This window comes from Hemicordylus capensis, chromosome 2, assembly GCF_027244095.1.
Source record: "Hemicordylus capensis ecotype Gifberg chromosome 2, rHemCap1.1.pri, whole genome shotgun sequence".
NCBI classification, from domain to species: Eukaryota; Metazoa; Chordata; class Lepidosauria; order Squamata; family Cordylidae; genus Hemicordylus; species Hemicordylus capensis.
In genome coordinates, this window is record NC_069658.1 from 346,246,498 (window position 1) to 346,268,970 (window position 22,473).

The 22,473-nt window shown below is 42.5% G+C and overlaps 1 protein-coding gene across 6 annotated transcripts in view; it reads left to right on the forward strand.

Annotated features, from left to right (window-relative positions):
- The window catches only part of KLHL3 (kelch like family member 3), a 115,519-nt gene that overhangs the window by 64,613 nt on the left and 28,433 nt on the right, over positions 1-22,473 (forward strand). For all 6 annotated transcript variants that reach the window (XM_053293703.1, XM_053293709.1, XM_053293707.1 and 3 more), the window contains 2 exons: positions 8,385-8,506; positions 18,264-18,426. In XM_053293703.1, coding sequence (XP_053149678.1) covers positions 8,385-8,506; positions 18,264-18,426 — 285 coding nt within the window. The remainder of the gene's footprint in view (positions 1-8,384; positions 8,507-18,263; positions 18,427-22,473) is intronic.

Below are 22,473 nucleotides of genomic sequence, written 5' to 3' on the forward strand. Positions count from 1 at the left end.
GCAGAAGTAGAATCCCTTCTCTGAAAAGGAGCTATTCAAAGGGTTTGCGACAACCAACATATGGGTTTCTATTCAAGATACTTGACCATCCCCAAACAAGATGGGAGACTGTGGCTGATTCTCGACCTAAGGAGGGTAAATCACTATGTTACGTACAAGACATTCTGGATGGTGACAATCCTGCCATCCTCTGTCTTCTTTCCAGGTGCGTGGATTGCATCCGTAGACTTGAAGGACAGCTATTTCCATTGTGCCATACCATCGCAAATATGTGAGATTCCGCATGGATTCCACGACTTACAAGTACTCTGTCCTTCTGTTTGGGCTAGCGTCCGCTCCGCGTGTGTTTAACAAATGCATGGTGATGGCGGCGGCGTACCTACGACTCTGGGGCATCACCGTCTTTCCATAGATGACTGGCTCCTCGTCGCCTCCACAAGAACCCAACTTGTGAAAGACATAGAGCTTTCTCTTCATCTTCTTCGTTGTCTAGGCCTATGAGTAAATTTTTTAAAGTCAAAATTAACGCCAGTGCAATCCATAGTGTTCCTGGGCATCATTTTGAACTCCAAAACGTCGCTGGCCACTCTACCCCAGCAGAGCATCCAGTCGATCTGGCAAACGGCTCACGTTTTCAACACACAGCGGACACACAAGGCGAGGTTTGTCCAACGCTTGCTCGGTCTGATGGCATTGTCCATTGTGGCATTGCCCCAGGCCCGTCTCTGCCTGAGGACTTTACAGGCTTGGTTTCTGCGCAAGTTTCGCCCACAAATACACTCTCAGTGAAGGATCCTTGTTGAGCCTTGCAGAGTGCAGACGGTGGTTTCCTGGCGGGCAACAATGTCCAACCTCACTCGAGGGACTCTGTTTTGAATGCCAGTACCCACCCTTATGATAACCACAGATGCTTCCAATACTGGGTCGGGGAGCGCATTTTGAAGACCTAGTGGTCGCTGGAACTTGGTCAAAGGAAGAATGGTGCCATCACATCAATTATCTCAAGCTCATGGCAATGCACTCAAGGCTTACCATCCTTGGATAGAAGTATCCTCTGTACTCCTTCTCACAGACAATACTATAGCCAGGTTTTACCTGAACAGGCAGGGAGGGAACAGCATCCCGTTCTCTGCTCAGTCTGGCAGTGCAACTCTGGCTGTGGTGCCTGGATTGAAGGTACACATCCAGGGGAAGGTCAACACCCTAGCAGATGCACTGATTCACCAAAAATATCCTCTCTCACGAATGGCACCTGAATTGGGTTGTACTGTGTGATCTTCCGGCAGTGGGGAACTCCATGTTTTAATGTATTTGCGTTGGCCCAGAATTCTCAGTGTGTGAGGTTCTGCAGCAGAGCGGGAAGGGACTCTGAGTCGGAGGGGAATGCGTTTTTCCTGCACTGGGGCAGCCAGCTCCTGTATATGTTTCCCCCCTTTCCTTTGATACCAAGAGTCCTACAGAAAATTATCGATGGCAAGGCTGTATGTATTCTGATCACCCAGGCAACCCTGGTTCACCACACTTCAGCTGTAGCAAAGAACGTCCCAGCATCTTCAATTGGTGCCATACCTACTGACGGGGGATGGGCGCTGTTGTTTCCACCCAGAAGTGGAGTCTCTACATTTGACTGCCTGGTGGATAGAAGTGTGACTTTTTTCAGTGACCTGGTGCAGGCATTTTTAACGGCGGAAAGGAAGCCTTCCACCTTAAAATCCTATGCAGCCAAATGGACTCATTTCTCTAGGTTTATGGCTGACAAGGGTTCTTCTGCAACTGAAGCTCCTTTGTCGTTAATTTTTGACTATTTGTTGTTTGTGAAAGACAATGAGTTGTCTTTTTCTTCCTTAAGGGTTCTTTTAGCTGCAGTAGCTGATAGGCGTTCTATACCTGGTTGGTTTGCTCAGAAATTGTATTTTTTTTTTAAAAAGAGATGCTCCATTTGTTTCCCCCTGCTCCCAAATGTGCCCCAACTTGGAATTTATTACTGGTTCTGAGACAGTTAATGAAAGCTCCTTTTGATCCCCTGGCTACATGTAACCTTAAATTGTTGTCCTTTAAAACAGTGTTTCTCATTGCTATTACTTCAGCTTAAAGAGTGAGTGAGATGAAAGCGTTGCGCTCTGATGCTCCTTATTTGGTGTTCCATAAAGATAGTTGTATTAAGGCCTGATTTTTCCTTTTGCCTAAGGTTGTTTCTGAATTTCACCTGTCACAAGATATTTCTTTGCCTACTTTTCTCCCCACACCTGCCACAGATGAAGAGCGTGCATATCATTGTCTTGATGTTAGAAGAGCTCTTGCTTTCTATATAGACGGGACACAATCGTCCTGCAAGTATACATCCTTGATCGTTTTGTATGCAGACCCATCAAAGGGATTACCTGTCTCATCACAGAGGATTGCTACTTGGGTCAAGGAGGCTTGTCTCCTTAGCATATCAACTGGCCTCAGAACCCTTACCTGCCCCGATTAGGGCACACTCCATGTGGGCAAGGGCTACCTCGGTGGCTTTGGTGTCTCTATGTCTGACATTTGTAAGGCCGCTACATGGTCGCGTCCAACTACCTTCATCTGACACTGTGCTTTGGACGTCCACTCCAGGTCTCAGGCAATGTTTGGTGGCTCTGTTCTCCACTCTGCTTCCATTGAGAAATAAAGTTTTTTTCATTTAAGTTGCTTTGTTGTGTGTTTTCGCCTGGGCTGCACCCTCCATCTTGGTACGGTAGCTTGTTGTTATCCCATGTGTGATGCACAGAGACCACAAAGAAGAAAGGCAGGTTTCTCACCTGTAAATGTATTTCTTCGAGTGGTCTTCTGTGCATTCACACGACCCACTCATCTTCCCTGCTGCAGCGTATTGTTGTGTTTTTTTTTGCTTAGGTTTGGAGCTGTGGCGCTCTCTAGACTGAGAGAATGAGGCAAGCTCTCAGATAGGGGGAGCCGGTTTTCTCGCTCTTTTTTCCTAATAAGGAAAAGCTTTAGAAGTTTCCGGATGGTGGATCTGCGCAGGCGCAAATCCCATGTGTGATGCACAGAAGACAACTTGAAGAACTGGAAGTTACAGGTGAGAAACCTGCCTTTACTGTTGGAGTATAGGCCTGTGTCTGGATAAAAGCATTCTGCTGGAAGAGAAAACCATGTGAAGCATATGAGTGGATGTTAATGAACATTTCCAGGGTCATTGTGCCCTTAGTCTGAACACACTGATGATATACCTCCAAAAATAGGCATACTCATAATGAAGGTTTGGAGGCTGCCCCTCACATCCACAGGATGTTTGGAGATTCATATTAAGGCTGCCACTCACATTCACAGTGGCTCCTGAAACTGGGATCAGAGGAATATATTGGAGATTCAGCATGTGCTCCACCACCAATTTCTGAAAAATGAAAGACATTGCATGGAAGTCACCAGGAAAAGCCTCTTGGCAGCAAATGGTCAGAATGGGTCATGTGATACTGCCAGACTTGTACAGGAAGGTCAGCTCATGCTCTGAGCACTAGGGTAGTTCTGCTACTGGTCCCTGCAAAAGACTCTCTTCACTTTGGTCTCTGGCTTGCCCTTTCCTATCTTGCTCCACCACCCCTCCGTGTGGCTTCAGTAACATATAAACAGGCTTTCATGCATTACACTGAAAAAGAAACTGCATAGGGCATAACACAGACCATGGTTCTTTAATCTTAATTGTGGAGATATCGCATCAATAATATATTTCTCAACTGATAGTTTGTCCTCCTGGTAAGAGACTACTTTTTCTGCAGGCAGAGTAACTATTACTGTTGCTAGTCATGCTGTTTTTCTCTTGGCTTAGGTAAGTGGAAAGATGCTCACACATGGCAGAATAGACATGTGCAGTCATCACATGTGACAAACTACATGTGAGATGCATGCAGTATTTTTTAACAAGGAAACGACTTTCTTCCATGTGAACTAACCCTTAAACAGAAGGAGATGCTATTTTGACATGTATTTTAACAGTTTTGCTGCTTATACTAGTCACCCAGTTAAATCTCAATGAAGATAAAATATATGCTGTGGCCTATATTAAGGCCCAGAAATTGGTGTTGCTCATGGCAAGGTTCTGGCCCTTGGGTGAGGGTTGAGGAGTTTGGAAACTAATCCTGCAGTGGCAACCACTTAAGTTTCCAACATTATGCTAGAAAGGGAGGTGAATGGAAATAATGTCTCTGGTTGTTGTGCAACCATACAAGTGCCCTTGATTGATTCTGGGTTAACAGGAAGCATTAAGAGATGCTTGTGTGGTTGCCAAGCAATAATACAAGTGATTGTTTCTATTTCTGCCCCTATCTCCTGCCTCCTGTTGCAGTTTATTTCTCACTAATCCAAGTTGGCACGCATGTCTCCAGAAAGTGAAGAGGTTCTGCAATGCCTTAGTCTAAGATGGCAAGAGCAGAGCTTTCCCAACCACCACCTCCACTCAGAAGGGATGAGAATCTAGGGGGAGTCCCTCAATTTAGTATTTTGGCCAGTGGGCCAATTCAGTGCCCACATAGTTGCTGATCTGTGATATAAGCTACATCCTATAACAGAGGAAGTTGAAGATCATCATCATGGAAACTAGGAAGGTTTCAAGCACAATTTATCCAAAGTTTAGCTATTTTGCTATTGTAGGAATGCCTCAGATACACAAATAGCTCAAAGAACCTGGCCCGATATCATTTCTCTCTCCTCTCTGCAGCGTTTAGGCAGAAGAGCCAGCAAAAATAAGTGCTGTGTGAGTTGAGACGCCCACCCTCAAGCTGCTCCCTCCATGGATCAGCAGCTTGTGCAATGATTAAGATTGCAAAATGTTCCTCTCAGTAAGACAGCTAGTTGCAGCTGCTGAGCTGCAGTCCACAGACCCCTGTATCCAGGGTTATAGTGTGTATCCCACAATTATGCACTCACATGGTACCAAAACTGGCAGTGGGCCAGAATTCATTAGCTTCTGTGTCTCAGCATTTTCTCTCTCACTTTCCCAAAGGTAAGATTGGAATTGTGTGGTCAGTCCCTACTGAGAAAAGCACAGGAGCTAGGGATGGGTGGAGCAGGAAATCAGTCAGGGTGTGGGACTTCTGTGCCCTGCATGCTATTAGAACTACCAGGTACTGAAAAGAATAAATTTTGCAAAAGACATATTTACATAACTTGTACAGAATGCAGATTTCTGAATTATCATTTACCTCTGCTGTTACGTCCAACGTAACATAGAACTTCATGTGTGTAAAACAAAAGGCATTCAGGAGTATCTAGAAAATTTGGGGTGGCAAGATGGTGGTAGGTGGCTATAAACCGAGCAATGTCTGGTTAGTTCAAAATGCCTAGGAGATATCCAGAAATGTCTTGATAATCATATGTTCAGGGAGATTGGTGTGTTACAGATGCTTTGAGACTAACTACATAGGAAACATAGGAAACTGCCATATACTGAGTCAGACCATTGGTCTATCTAGCTCAGTATTGTCTTCACAGACTAGCAGCGGCTTCTCCAAGGTTGCAGGCAGGAATCTCTCTCAGCCCTATCTTGGAGAAGCACATCAAGACACATCAAGTCTCCCATTCATATGCAACTAGGGCACACCCTGCTTAGCTATGGGGACAAGTCATGCTTGCTACCACAAGACCAGCTCTCTTCTCCTAACATGGGTTGCATGAAGAATTTAACTGAAATTTCAATAATGGGACATGTGTGCTCAAGTACAAGTATATAACACAGTGATGAAACTAACATATAACAGCATTATGAAACGAATACAAACTACAACCCTATTCAGTTCTACAAGCTACACCTCTTTTCAGTATGCGGGCAAGTTTCTTCTTTTTTGTGTGGTTCCAGGTAGACATTTGGAAAATATGCAGGCAGCATTTTTTAAGGCTCAAAAATTAATGGATTGGACTTCCAGTGTTTTGAGAGGGGAAGCGAGGTGTCTGCCATTAGAAAAATATTCTGTTCTGCAGAGTACAGGAAAACAAAGATGCACACACACAAGCCTTGTTATTGGAGAAAGGTTTGAAGATTAAATATGAACACATGAGGGGTTTGGGTGGGGCACATGCAAGTATGCAATCTGCTTTCCTCCAAAATGGCTTCTGTAGAATATTCTTCAAATAGATTGGGTAAAGCTCAATACTTTATGAAGTGCTTGATGAGTTTCTGATGGAACTTATAAAAGAAAACTCTATTAATTGACTTTGCCATTGTCACCACATCATCTTCTTTAACTTGTAGAGGAAAAACCTTCAAAAAATATATACAGGTGGCCCTTGTTGCTTGTGGGTTCCCGTTCCCACCAATTAGTGTGAATAAGGAAACCGTGAATAAGGAAACATTACTCCTTTGGGAATCCAGGGGTTAGGTATCTTACTCTAAAGAAAGAGAAAGAAAGAAAGAAAGAAAAAAGTCAAAGCAGGAAGGAGCAGAAATAAGGGTAGAAAAGCATAGTACCTTGTTCTCCAGGTCTCCATAAATGCCCCCCAAATCCTCTTATTTTTCATTTAAATGTTTAAAATAACAAAATGGCTCTGTGCTTCAAAATGGTGGCCGGAAACTATGGATAACAAGGGTCTCCTGCACTGTTGTGATACTGGAAATTCTGTACAATTCACATTGCATGCATGACCTTTGGTGTGTCCTATATTTAGGGCTCTTATTTTGGAGGCTGCTACCCTGTTCATTAAACCACATGAACAAGTCTAAGGGAGCTGCAGATTTGTGCATTATCCCCTGCTGTTTGTTCTAAAGTGAAAGCTGCAGTTCCACATTATACACAAACTCTGAGAACTGCAGTTGAATTAACTAGAGTTAAAATAAGCCAGGATCTCTGGCTTGATTACTGTAATGCGCTCTATGTGGGGCTGCTTTTGTATGTAGTCCAGAAACTACAATTAGTACAAAATGCGGCAGCCAGGTTGGTCTCCGGGTCATCTCAGAGACCATATTACTCCTATATTACTGGAGTTGCACTGGCTGCCAATAAGTTTCCGGGCAAAATACAAAGTGCTGGTTATAACCTATAAAGCCCTAAACAGCTTAAGCCCACGGTACTTAAGAGAACATCGTCTTCTGCATGATCCCCACCGTCCACTGCGTACATCAGGAGAGGCTTGTCTGTGGCTACCTTCATGTCATCTGGTGGCCACCCAGGGATGGGCCTTCTCTGTTGTTGCCCCAAGACTTTGGAACGCGCTTCCCGTGGAAATAAGAGTCTCCCCATCTCTAGCGGCTTTTAAAAAGTGTCTAAAGACACATCTTTTTACCCAGGCCTTTTAGCTTTTTAACTTTTTAAATTTTCAAATTTTTGATTGTTTATCGATTTGTTTTAAACTGTTTTTAGTATTTAATTGATTTTAATGTTTTGTTTTTGTTTGTTGTGAACTGCCCTGAGACCTTGGGTTGGGCAGTATAAAAATACGTTAAATAAATAATAAATCTCAAAGTTTAGTTTGATAGTCTGTCTTGTTCTAACTCTTGTAGCAAACCACAGTTTCCTATTCATATGTAATGCAGAACATATTTGTTAAAGTAAAAAGTGAAGGCTTTCACTCTCCTCCTCTTGTGTACAACAGAGGAGTGTGTGAGCCCACAGCTTCCTTAGGTTCACTCATGTAGCACTGCACTACAGTTTATCGTTCCATCTGGTCTGGGCCGTTATATCAAATGCAAAACACAAAAGAATTTCAGTTGGAACATGTTGGCATGAGATGTATGCACGGGAACTTAATATAAGCAGAGTTATTGATTCCTTTTCCTTGTGCTGAAGTTTTATTCAAAGGAAGAGAGATCCTGTTCAGAGAGTATGAGTTGTAGCCACCTCTTCACTTCTGCTCCTTCTTAAAGCTATGGAAAAAGGAACAAGGTGCTCTTCCACTTCTCTTCCTGGAAAAAGATTAAATACATAATGTCAACTGTTATCAAACATACTGTTGAAACATTTCCTATTCAGTTCTCTGAGTTGTAAGTGGTTCTTGCAGCCTACAGGAGAGAAGCTTCAGACTTTTAAAAGTAGCTTTAAATGTAGCAGTGACAGACTTTGGGGACTCTTGCTTAGACTTGGAGAAAATAAACTCATGTTCCAAAGATGAGTGATTGTTTTTGTTTAAAAGAGGGATGGGTGAAATCACCCATGCTAACATGGCAAAAGGCACTCTTCAAAACCTGTATTTAGCCAGGGAGAGCAACTGCCCATTCATCCCAACATGGCGTCCTTCACAGTGGTTGGTGGTGATGACTCCTTTGGAATGAGGAGCCATCTTCTGATTCCTTTTGCTTTAGTAAACTGCTTTGCACCTTTTTTTAAATTGAAAGGCAGTATTTATTGAGCATGTGGAGAGGTAAGGAGCATGTGGAGAAGTGCAATCATACTAAGTTTTAAACATTTTTTCAGGAGATATGACGGAAAGCAAAGCAAAGAAGATTGAAATCAAAGATGTTGACGGGCTAACATTAAGTAAGCTAATTGATTACATCTACACGGCTGAGATAGAGGTCACAGAAGAGAATGTTCAGGTAAGGAGTGCTTAAAGGCTTACCTAGCAATCAAAAGTAGAGAATATGGATTTGCCTGGAATGTAATCTCCATTACTTAACTGCTACATATAGAAAAAGTGTTTAAAATATACTACCCTCCTTTGGGTAGCCTTCAAGCACATTGTAAACCAATAACAAGCTTGATGTTAAAAGTCAGAACTCCTAGTCCCCACCCAGTCTGTTGGTTGTGCTTTGATTGTTTAGACATACTACTTGCTGTAGTTTAGACATTTTTTTTTAAAAAAAAAAACAGCACTCAACCAGACAGTTATAGTTGTGTCTGATGTAAAATCAGGATGGAACTTACTGGAGTCAGTGATGTTACATTAGTGTAATTCAAGAATGAGAGAAAATTGAGCGCTTGTATTAATACTATTATCTGAGGGCCAGTTCAAATATTTATTGCCCACAGGTTCTAAGTGGTGAGACACATGTATATGTGCCCACCTGCTAAACCCCTCCTCCTATTCTACCAAAGAAAACCACATGGCTCTGTGGTCGCCAGGAGTCGACGCCAACTCAATGGCACAACTTTACTTTACTTTACAAATTTGATGCGTGTGTAATCATAGTGCTGGCCTTCCCTGACATAAAATGGGTGAAAGATTGTACAAAATAGATTTGTGTCTGTATGATCTATATGTATATGACCCATGTTATGAATTATCTTGTATCTGTGGTGAGGGACACATGTCTGAACATATTCAGCTACCTTTTAAAAACTCAGATGCTGGCTCTTCAGGGTGATGGGTGAAGTATTTCCCTCCCTAAGTATCTTAGTTTTAACTGGAGATTGAAACTGGTACCTTCTGCATGTAAAGCCCATGCTCTGACCTGGAGCTTGGCCCTTGTCATCACCTGATGTTTAAGTGGAGTTGCTAGAGGTTGAACTGGTTTCTTCTGTATGGAAAGCATGTACTCTTCATGTTCAAAGAATTGTTACCGTTAATTACACACAGTCTTGTTTGTATTGTCAATCAGCTAGTTAGCTTTGTGTATGCCTCATGGAATTACTTTAAGGATGTATTTGGTCACTGATAAAGCCCCACTGATTATTCATATAATAATTCAAAAGGTGATACCTTTCTGTGAGTGGGACACACACATCCTCTCACTTCATTTGCAGGGAAGCATCTTTGGATTTCAGAAGTTTTGTTAAAATAAATGTTCACACTTCGAAATTATTGTTTCATATGGAAAACTTTCAGAAAACTTGTAGTATCTAAACACTAACCAAAGGGACTTAAACAAAAAGCTGGTGTTCTGACTATCAAATCAGGCTTCTGCATGTAGAATATCTTTTCTTGTGGACAGTATCTTCAGCCTGGTCACTATAGGGGTCTCTGATGCTAGTATATGTATATTCTAAATACTTTTGGCCAATTCCGTGCTAACTGGGCAAAGAGACACTTTTGATGACTCCCTTCAGTGGCATAGTGAGCTCCCTGGAAGCCAGGGGACAAAGTGCAGCCAGTGGGCCTCCCTGTTTTTTCATTGTGCTCATGAAGTGTGTATGCGCCCCAAGCTGCGCCCCAACCCATGCCCGATGTCAGACTCAAGGGGGCGGGGCAATTAGAGGCAGGCCAGTCTAGAGAGGCAAGGATTGCATTTCCTTGCTAGAGAGGCAAGGATTGCACTGCTGCCTCCACTCCGATGTGAAACTATAGTAAAGGATTCATGATTGGAGGAGAAAGGGGCAGTGTTCCCTCTAAGGTGTGCACGCACTCATAAGTTTTTGGACGTCCACTCGGTAAATTTTAGATCCCACTCAGGTTGAATCAGGAAGGCCCCACTCTGAGCGCATGTGTGCACATACTGCCTTGATACTGCTGCCCAAAACAAAACTCATTCTGCACACAGATGAAACAAATTAGCGAGAACACTGGAAAGGGGGCGTCTGGATCCAAGTCAAGAATCAAGGAGAAAGAAGGGGTGGGGGGTTGCTAGATTTTAAGGCACCGGCAAGAAACAAGAGGAAGAATGGTCAGCAGTTCTAACGCATATACATGTACCACCCCCTCATCCCACATCTCCCCGCAAAGATGCACCATCCCCACTTTCTCCAAACCGTAGGTGTGTGGCTCTGGACAGCAGAATTACACACACACACACACACACACACACACACACACACACACAGCCCTACCTTACTCCCAGTTCATACTGAGAACCAAAAGGAATCCAGATTGATGAAAAAAGGGGTTGGGGGTGGCGCGGAGAGAGAGAAATGACTTGAAAAAGAAAAAAATTGGGTAGGAGGGAAGTATGATCTTTTGAAGCCACAGACTAACTTACAATCTCCAACCAAAATGCTAATCCTAGAGTCTTGGGTTAGAACCAAATGCAAATCCTTTTTTTTTGCATTTCCAGACACCGGGGGTGGAGGGAGAGGGGAGAAAGAGAGAAATCTAGTTTCATGCATGGCGTTTTCCAGTTCAGGGTTTGGTGGTGGTGGTGGTGGTTGGAAAAGGCAGAGAAGGAAATTTGTGTACCTTGTGCTGGAAATGGAGTACCCAAGAGAAAAGAGTTGGGCTTATTCTTCCCAGGGAGGAAGGGAATCCAGGAAGCAGTCCAGTAAATCCCCACCTAGCTTCGCTAGCAAGTTAGCTGGAATAACTACCAGAAGGGTTTGGAAGGTGAGAGTGGAGTGGTAGTGGCAGCTGCAGCAAGAGGTGGAAGCATGTAAACACCCGATCCCAGGGGCGTAACAAGGCTGGAGTTGGGCCCAGAGACAAAATTTTAAAATGGGCCCCTCGCTGATACACACACACACACACACACACACACACACACACACTTCACATGTGACTTGCCTCTGGGGGGCCCCTTGAGGCGTGGGGGCCCCCAGGCAGCCGCCTCCCCTTGCCTAATAGTAGTTACGCCCCTGCCCGATCCTCCACCACTGTTCCCATCGGGGAGTTGGTTCGGCTCAAAGCAATGCTTCTTCCCATCACACACTCCCCAGCTGTAGGGCACCAGCGCCTGGTGGAAAGGGCAGTGGTGGCAGGGTGCACCATGAGCCAGGGAGAGCCTTGTTGGGGCCCCTGATCCTTTGGGCCTGGGGATAATTGTTCCCCCTTGTCGAATGGATGCTACGCCCCATATTCCCTTATATTTAGCAGGGGTAGAACAATTGTACCTATCCAGCTCTGTCATAACATTTTTGCTGATGTCTACCTTGTAAAGTAAGGTAGTTGGTTGTTGTAACCTCAGGTCATAACACATACTAAAACAGAATAGCTAATACATCATCATACTTAAAGAAAAACAGACAAGACATAAAAACACAATACAGTAACTAAACAATATGCATGAAAATAAAAAGATGGAATCTTAAATACCTACTGGTAGTTACAACTCTAAGGGGTACAACTTGAATAAGAGAGCTAGTCCTGGAACTACAACTTAGCCAAATGTGTAGCAGGGCTAGCAGATACACTTTTATTCCAAGTTTTAAAAGCCAATAAAGCAAAAATGGCCACTTTGTAACTAACATAAGGAAAAGTATCCACCAGCCAGTAATTAACACATTCTGTTTCAGAACCCATGAATTGATCAATAATCTGACCCCGTGTTTTTTTCTCTTACTGTTCCATAAAAGGAGTGCAGTGTAGGATGTAATGTTTAATGTCCTCCACTTTCTCCTGTCATTGGGCAGAAGTACTGTTCCACAGGAACTTTGCAAAATCTACCTTCAAGATATACCGAGGATATGGTTTGAGAACGTAAACTGGTAAATGCCTTCTTTGGTGTTGCGCTGGTGAGACTGAGTAGGTACTGCAAAGTGGATCTGTCTTTCTTGAAGTGAGGCTACCATAGGGCCAATCATGGATTGTTTTTCCTGCCTCAAGACTTGCATTCCTCTGTTGAAGGCAGAGACTACAGTCTACCTTGAGTTTCTTTTTAGGTTGTGAGCTCTTTGGGACAGGGCATCATTTTTCTCTATGTAAACTGTTTTGAGAACTTTTGTTGTTGAAAAGCAGCATTTGAATATCTGTTGTAGATTCTGGTCAGGTCTGTTGAATGTGAAGCTTATCATTTGATTTCCGTTTTATTTCACACTTAGTGAAAGTATAGTAAAGGTGTAGATTCCATAGAAATTTTTAAAGTTTTATCAACTCAGCAATTCCCTTGTTTGAGACTTGCTTTTCCTATAAACTCAGTAGACAGTCTGTAGGTGAGCTGTTTCAGACATCATGGCCGAGACATGCTTTGACCATTGGGGCCATGCCTTAGCCCAGTGGTTCCCAAACTGGGAGCCTCCTGATGTTGCTGAACTTACTAGGTTTAGAACATACATATGGTAACTCCCCATCTCTCCAGTTCATATAGGGATTTGTCAGTTGCCATTTCAGTACTCTAAAATAAGCAATAAAATAGGCTTTCCCAACCAATTTAATGTATTCCCATACATTTTAGAAGTGTAAAATGTAAAACTTGAATGAAAATGAAATGACTCTTTGGTTTAGTCTATTGGTAGAGTTTGACAGAGATTAGGAGGGATTACAGCAACAGAATTCAAATTAATCTTCAAGGCTACAGCTATTTTAAAAATATAACATTCTGTGGCCTGGTTCAGATTTTACTTGACAGGTTATAGCACTCATGGGAGTTGTCTACACCTCTGAATAAAACAGTAGGAGAAGCAGGGACTTTTAGCTCTTAACCACTGCACAGAGGACATAATTTGCGTGCATAAAGTCCCAGGTTAGTCCTGGCATCTTTTGGGTAAAGAATCTCTGCCAGAGCTAGGAAGTACATCTGACTCTGATACTGGCGCTGCTGCCAGTTGGAGTAGACGGTACAGGACTAGATAGACTGATGTTTTGACAAACTTCAAGACAGTTACTTATATAATACTGCCGTCTTGATGGCACATTTTAGAGACACAGAGTTAAAAGCAGATAAGATCTTGGAGCTTTTCTCCCCTGTTATTACTGAGCTCACAAGAATGCTTCCCATGAAGGACATAAGTGGCCAAAGTAATGATGTACAGATGCATTTTTCAGTAAACTGGGCATCAAGGATTGCATACAGTTTTGAAACCTGGTTGGAACTATTCCTGATTAAATGATTCTGCTTTTTCTTTTTCTGGTGTTTAGTTTGATAAAAGTTCTTAAATGCTATAGTTTGATAGTGACTTGTACAGGGTTTCTTCTGGAAGGAACTTTTTTTGGTGCAAATGACTTACAGAACGTGCTGTATTTTTCTCTACAATAATTTAATGAAATTGACTGGAAAACAGTATGAAGTGAGCAGATGCTCTGAAACTTCAAGTAAATCAGGGTTTGAGTCATCTAATAAAGGAGTAGATGTGAGTGAGTAAAATAAGGACCCACAGCATGTGTCCTTTTTATTAAAAGGCTCCAGAACTGTTCAGCTGGTTTTAACTCTGTTACAGCTACACATACCAGGGTGGGGCTGTAGCTCACTAACAGAGCATCTGCTTGGCATGCACAAGGTCCCAGGTTCAATCCCTGGCCTCTCCAGGTGGGGCTGGGAAAAGACTCCTGTCTGAAACCTTGGAGTAGCCATTGCTACTAGTGTCGACAAGGCTGAACTAGATGTACCAGTGGTCTGACTTGATATAAGGAGCTTCCTGTGTTAATCCTAAACTGGAGCTATGTGTTGAAAGTATAAAGGAAAGGAAAGGTTGTGCTGTCGATTTGGTGTTGGCTCCTGGCTACCATAGAGCCATGTGGTTTTCTTGGTAGAATACAGCAGAAGTTTACCATTGTCTCCTCCCGCACAGTATGAGATGATGCCTTGCACCTTCCTAGATTGCTGCTGCCCCCAGCGGGGATTCAAACCAACAGCCTTCTGTTCTCGAGGCAGGTTGCTTCCCTGCTGCACCATGTATTAAAAACACATCATGGTGATTTCCCCCTAAGGAGCAGTCACTTCAGGAGTGGGAAATATGGAACACGGAAGCTGCAGAGGGAAGGCATTTCCTCACCCATTGCTGTCCTCGCAGAAACTGCCCTCTTCCCCAAACTTGCTTCTCCATGGCAGGATTCTGTTAGAGATGTGTGCAACATGAGTTATACATTGCATAAATAAACACATCTTTCCACTTCAGAATTGGGGAGGGGCTATAGCTTATCAGTAAATCACCTGCTTTAAATGAAGAAGGTTCCAGGTTCCATCTCCAGAGAGGGCTGGAATGACCCCATCTGTACCCTGGAGAGGCTCAGTCACTATAGAGTCAGCTCTGAGCAAGATGGTCCAGTGGTTTAACTCAGTGTAAGGTAGCTTCATATGTTCAAAACTGGTTGCTCTGAGTTTCCTATAATAAAAACACAGTGTTTAAACTACAATACAGCAAAATACCATAAAAGCTTTTATCTGAAAATAGAAACATAGAAGATTAGAGAAAAGAATAATAGATGTGTAGGTGGTCCATTGGAAATCAAACAAACTTGTCTCTGAATGATCTTCAAGGGCTAGAATGTAACCCAACGTCAAATAATTTGCATATGAATACATGACAGGAATTTCCTCGGTATTGCAATAGAATTAGGATTTGGCCCTCATGTCATCGGGTTGAGTAGTTTCCTGATGTTGTTGAAGGAAATGGACTTCTGCTTAACAGATATCCCGAGCAGTGTGTTTCCCCCTCTATTTTAATGGATAGGTGCATAATTGAAAGGTTCTATAGGCAGACGGAGTCACTTAATGGTGCAGTGGGGAAATAACTTGCCTAGGGAGCAAGAGGTTGCCGGTTCAAATTCCCTCTGGTATGTGTCCCAGACTATGGGAAACACCTATATTGGGCAGCAGCGATATAGGAAGATGCTGAAAGGCACCATCTCATACTGCGCGGGAGATGGCAATGGTCAACCCCTCCTGTATTCTACCAAGGACAACCACAGGGCTCTGTGGTTGCCAGGAGTCGATATTGATGGCACACTTTACCTTTACTTTATGGGCAGACAATATATAGCAATACAGTATTGCCTGTTTTTTGAGGGCTGTTAATGGAAATATGAGACAGGACAATGTCACTTTGTCCCAACATGATTGTTCTCAACATAGTTTTAAAATTGTTACTGCTGAACATCAGTATGTTAGAGCCATAACCATTAAAACATAAAATAACCACACTTGGTATTTTTAGTTTTTGAAATGCTTCATATGTAATCTAATCTGTTCAGCAAATCTTTAAAGGAGGTTGTAATGTGTGTTTGTGTGAGTGAGTGAGTGAGACTGAAAACAGGTCTGGTTCAGACATCACAGCTAAATCATGGCTTGGCTGTGCCTAAAGCTCACATGCTTTATTTCCCTCACTAACTGGTGGGTGAAAGCCACAGTTTGCTGTTTACATTCAAATTGCACAAACTATGGTTACTGCAAAACATCATTTTCCTTCAGATTAATACTGGAATTGCAGTTCAAGCCATGGTTGCTGATATTGGCTTACAGGCAAACTACTGCTTTCAATAACCATAGTTTGCCTTATTCAGATGTCATAGCAAGCTGAAACTATGCTGAACAAGAAGTGAGGGAAGGAATCAAAGTGCATGAACAGATGTGTGCATAAGTCTAAGGTGTGGCCAAAGTATGTCTTGGCCATGATGTCTGAAACGGCTCACCTACAGACTGTCTACTCCGTTTATAGGAAAAGCAAGTTTCAAACAAGGGAATTGCTGAGTTGATAGCTCAGTTTCTTAATTGCTAAGAAATAACACATGGTACACAGATGCCGATAATTAACCACTGAGATTTAATGTAGATATGGATTTTCTCTTTACTGGAAACAGTTGTGTTAGTTGCAATTAAATTTGGAACTTCATTTTAGTAGCATATTAAGAGGTTAAAGCAATTCCTAGAAAAGTGTATTTAAAAGCCATACATCATTAGTTTCTCTTTGCTGGTTTAAGTTAATCTGTTCTAGGAATCAGAGTAGTAGGGCCTGGAGACCTATAGCTAATTGATTTTTGTGTTCTATTGTTGCCTGCTGGGGTTAGAGTGCTCTCTGAAAAGTTACTGATTTGTAATATTCCTGTGTGCTCCAGTTGGGTTAGATTTTTCTTGTTGTAATAGTACAGTGAATGCACCTAAGGGCACGATGCAGTTTTACTACTGTTCTCTTGGGATGAAGTGAACTAAGGCACTGGATGAATGCAGTTCTGCTCTTGCCCTCACAATGTTATAGCAAAGTAAGTCTTTTTAACCATTTTTGTCCGTGTTCCTCTCGATGTCTTGGAGACACACTTACTAGTGTTCTTCATTCTAAGAGAATAATAACTTAAGTACTGGAAATAGTAAAGGTATACTGATTAGGTTCATAGTTTTAATCAGTGTTTGCCTTTTATGATGTTGGAATGAAAGAAATTGAGAGGAGAAGAACAAATCTAAGAGCCCCAGCTGATTTTCTCGGCTTCATGCAGATATGATTCTAGCTTTGGAAATGTGAACTGTTTGCTGTCTGTAATGAAAACAATTTGGTGTGAAATTGGCCAGTGGGTGCAATAGGGTTACTGCATTTTTGTTGTATCAATGGAGCTCATTAAGATGAGTATTTCTGTGGAAATTAGGGAAATCATTTATTTGGTTAACCGATAACATGGTCCTCCAACTTAGAAACAAAACAAAATTCACAACCTGCCATCTTCCCAATGCGGGGGGTGGGGGTGGGCTCCTGCAGCTCTGATGTAAATAAAATGTTTATAATGCCTAATGTGTACATTAAAAATGAGTGGAGCACTCCCACCAATGCTATGGAAATTACATTGTGTTCCGATAGTGTTAGCAACATGTAGGTTACTGTGGCTTTTGAAAACGACCAATCGCTTTCTCAAAGCAGTTTCAGGCAGTAAGTGGCAAGACAATGTGAAAGAATGGACTAGGTTGTTTAAACATTTACTGAAGTTTAGTGGTAAGACTCATTTTAATTATTGTGCATTGTAACTGTTTAGAGTTGTATCACTAGTGGAAAAGATTTTGGCATGCCCAGCTTGTTTGTCCATGAGAACCACATTCAAATCTGGTGGGCCACTGTGCGAAACAGGATGCTGGACTAGATGGGCCTTGGGCCTGATCCAGCAGGGCTGTTCTTATGTTCTTATGAATGCCATGAACAAGAGGGACCTACTTTGCATGTTTAAATTGTATGCCATTACCATGATTCTGTCACTTTATGTTTGAGCATAATGGCTGGCAGGCAAATATAAGAATGTATTTGCTTTATCTAAAAGTAAAACAAAGCTAAAAAATGAAGCTATATTTTGCAAGGTGTCACGTACATTGCTGACATGGCATAAGTAATAACAAATGGGAAAGATGAGTCAAGCATAGTGATGAAATCAAAAGGCTGTGGATGATGAAGTAATGAGCATTTGTTTTGTTCTTTGGTGAAGAAAAGTCAAATGCAGAAATGAAAATGGAATGCTACTGTGCTTCCTTGAGAATATCCACGATTCTGTACAATAATCTATGTGGGAAATTGAGGGATTTAGGTGTGTGTACCCTATTGTACATAGGCAATACTGTTACTCAAGGCATATTCATTCTCTTTGATGACAAAGTAGGGAACAAATATCTCATGGATGACTGCTTGTCGGGGACTCTTGAGGTTTTTTGTCATATGTACTGACAGACACTTGTAAATCTGCAATAGCTTTGCCCATTAACTATCTCTCTCTAAAGAGGTACTGAACAAGTTTCAATGAGTTATTTATCCAAAAGGCGGTCTAGCACTTTTGTTGACTCCTGCTTTCTTTCTCTGTCCTCCCAGGTTTTGTTGCCAGCAGCCAGCCTATTACAGTTAATGGATGTTCGGCAAAACTGCTGCGACTTCCTTCAGGCTCAGCTTCATCCCACAAATTGCCTTGGAATTCGCGCCTTTGCAGATGTGCATACTTGCACTGAACTATTGCAACAGGCCAACGCCTATGCAGGTGATCACAGCAGTCCTAGAGATGTCTTGTTCCAAAATGTAAAGAGATGGATGCCTGTAGAGATAATTTCAAGCTTTGACATAAGCAAAGAATGTGGGAGGTGAAAGAATAGAAGTTACATAACGTTGCAGACTACTGATTTTTTAAAAAAAGAATAGAAACAATTTAAATAATTGAGGTTTTAAAATAAACTGCCCGTTCTAACTATAGTGATGCAATGATAAGTTTGCCATTTTCCTTCAGCAATAGTCTTAAATTTGTCTAAATGCTGGATTTTACACGATTTTCTTTGTGGTCTCTGTGCATCACACGTGTGGGATTCATGCCTGCACAGACCAACTTCAGAACCTTCTAGAGATAGAGATAACATTTTTGGCAGTAGCCCCACCCCTTTTTCGGCCATCTACTCCTGGCCATCCCATCTATGCTCTCAGTTGTTCACCAACTGCTGCAGAGATTGTACTGCTTCGAACCTTTAAAAAACACAAACACACAAAAAACCCTTTAGAGATCAATTGCAGGAAAGTAGTCACTCTTGTTCTGTCTTTCTATCCTCTTCTTTCCTGCTTGGGTTAGCATTTTTATTTCCAACCAGTCCCCCTGCCCCTTTCTTTCCTCCTTGTTTGCCTAGTTTATGGCTAGTATGATCTTTCTCAAACATTGTGTCTCCTGCATGGCCAAATCACATGCTTATCAGATGTAGGTAGTGCCCAGACAAGTTAGTTTTGGGTAGAATATAAATTTGTTAAATAAAGTGCTTGCTTTGTTTGGGAGAAGGACACAGGGTTGAGACACAGGTCTTATCTGCCAAGGCTTCATGTATCAAGCATGTCACAACCAAGCCTTGCGTCTCCGCTCCTCCCTCTGGGAGAGAGCTCTTTCAGTCCAACCCTCCTTGCTTAAGGGGATTGCTAATTCAGCCAAAGAGGAAGGGGTTTTTCATCCCAATGTGTATCACTTTGTACTTGCCAACTTTGAACCACATTTGCCATTTTGTCACCCACTCCCCCAGTTAGAGATCCTTTTGGAGCTCCTCACAATCTGTTTTGGATTTCACTACCCTAAATAGTTTGGTGTCATCTGCAAATTTGGCCTCCTCGCTGCTTACCCCACTCGAAACCCTATCAGACCCCCCACTTGACTTGTCATATGATGTTGTAGAACCTGATACAAATCCAGACTCTCCCACTGAGGAACTGTTCATATATTCAGGACAAACAGAACATATGGCCAAGACTCTTGGGGGTGAAGCACATCCAAACACCACAGTGGCACCCGACTCTATATTTAACCTCATTGAGTCGGATGCAAGGGCCCCATTTTCTTTGCCACTCATTCCTACAATCTTGGAAGTTAAGTGTGCATGGGAAAAACCAGTTATGTCCTCCCCAACAGCAAAATGACTGGAACATATGTACTGTACACAGCCCGTGGACTCCAGTTTTCTGTTCACACCTGATATCAGACTCAGTGGTCAAGGAAATATCCCAGTTGTGAGCACTATAAAAAGCCACTGTCAACACCAGTGGACAAAAACAGACGTACATTGTACACAATCAGAAAATGGAACTATTCTATGGCTTGCACTTGTGCATTGCCAATGACCAAGCCTATATGGTGCAATATGCTCACATGCTCTTTGAAAAAATTTCCCTGCTCATGGGCCAGATTATCCAACTCTACCAGAAGGAGACAGCTTGTACTATACTTACGGAGGGACAGAAAGTTGCGAAGCAGCTACTATATTCTGTATGTCACAATGCGGACTGTGTCTCTCGCACCATCTCTGCCTTAATTGCCTTGCACAGACACACATGGCTTAGATCCACCTCTCTGACCCCTGAAACCAAATCCAGAATTGAGGATTTACCATTTGATGAACGCCTGTTAGAGGACAAGACTGACAACACTCTTGAACATGTCCAAATGCTGAAATCAATGGCTTGTTCAACCATTTAGGCCAACAAGATCCAGCGGAATTGACAGACGGCCTCTACTAGACCTTATCCAGCATCTTCAGACTCCTACTATACTAACAAGTAGCATTCCTTTCATAAACCCACTAACCAGTTCACCACAAGAACACCTGCAGCCACCAAGCCCAGACAATCCAATGTACATAGAACTTAGGAATGTCACAGCTAACACACTTTTTATATGCTACGGGGAGCCGATCGGGGTCTCCAAGTTTCCTCCAAAAGGCTCTCCTCTTGGATATGCTGTACCATTGAGCTTTGTTACCGACTAGTGAATAAACCATTACCTGCTACGCACTCAGCTGGATCTTCTACTGCTTTCCTTGCTGGCATTCCACTGGACACAGTCTATAGGGACACCACCTGGTGTCAGACCTCCACGTTCATCCAGCTCTACACCTTGGACCAATGGGCAAGAAATGATGCTTCCTTTGCCAGGAACCTCTGCAGTTACGGGTGCTCTCTAGGCTGTCCCATTGCCAGGCAAGCCTCTCGCTATCTCCCACACATGTGATGCACAGAGACGACGAAGAAGAAGCAATTATCTTCAAGTGGTCTTCTGTGCATTCACACGACCCTCCCATTTCCCTGCCACAACCTCTTTCTCTTCAGGTACTGCGGTGGTGGCCACAACAGGAGATAGACAGGATGGCCTGGAGTAGATACATAAGTGGGTAGGGCTACCGTCAAAAATGTTACCTCTATTTCTAGAAGGTTTCGAAGCTGGCCTCTGCACAGGTGTGAATCCCACATATGGGATGCACAGAAGACCACTCAAAGAAACATTGTTACAGGTCTGTTCATACTTTTGGAGGTAACTTGATGAAAATTAAGTGGGCCTGCTACACATTGCTTTCAGTTTACCTGTTGTTATGTGCCCCATTTCCTTTTCTTTTCTCAGATTTTATATTGTGGTTTTTTTTGGAGCTTCCTTAGATTTCCAGAGTTGTAAAACTATACACTTAATCACTAAAGCAGTTCTAGAAAACTATTCACCATAATATGAGAAGGCTCAAGCTTCAGGATATAGTCTTAATATTAGATGGTTGAAACAGGAACTTATGCTGATGGAACCAGATTAATCATTTTTTCTTCTTCATGCATAATTTGAGGGCTAAGCCAAAATAGATGCTTCAGGTTGGTTTTCTTTTTTTCATGGATTTCGGTGCTGGTGATGTTGCTTTGGTTGTAGTACCATGCTTGATTCTGTGTTACATGTTTGGCCTCTGACCATTTAGGCTTATTTTAATGTGAGTGCAGAACCTGTTAAAAGCATCCAAGTGCAATATGCCAAAATTTGATGCAAGGCAACAGAGGAATTGGATTTATTATCCAAAATGCTTCCACAAGGAAATTATATTCTTGCTCTATCTTTCTAAATGTATTAAAATTACCCACCATGTTGATTGATAGAGGAATCCATACATTAGCTTACCTACCCATCCCTTCAAATTTTTTTTGAGGGTTATTCCACAGGGAAGAATGAATAGAAGATTGGGTCAAAGGTAGGTCCCATTAACCCTAAGTTTGGCTTCCTAACTAATGGTTTATTGGGCCTGTGCAAAGCCCTGGCCAAAGTTCCCCTGACACCATGTGAAGGTGACAGTTCTCTTTGTACAGTGTTGCACTTTGCCCAGTGCTAGTGTGGCTCCTTCAAGGGAAACTGAGCTCCTGCACCATCTCGGAAGGTCCACACAAAATGCTGGGAAGTGTATCCCTTAGAGCTCTTGGAAGAGGGCTCCATCTCTCTCAAAGGGCTTTCCCGGGCCCCGGCACAGAGAAAAGCAGAACAAGTTGGGAAATGGTTCTCACATTGAAGGAGGATGAGTCCCCACTTAAATAGTGAAGATAACTGAACTAAAATATAATTTCACTTTTGGGTATGGATAGAGCTGAGGCAGTGAGCAGCATTTAAGCTTTGAATAGTGCCAGAGTGGGTTAGGCACAAGGCAGAACACAGATGCTCTATAATTTATTGATTTTTTTATTTTAAAAATTTATACCCCGCTCCTCCAGTACACTACTGCTCAGGGCAGCTCACAACAATAAAATAGATACAATGTAAAATAAA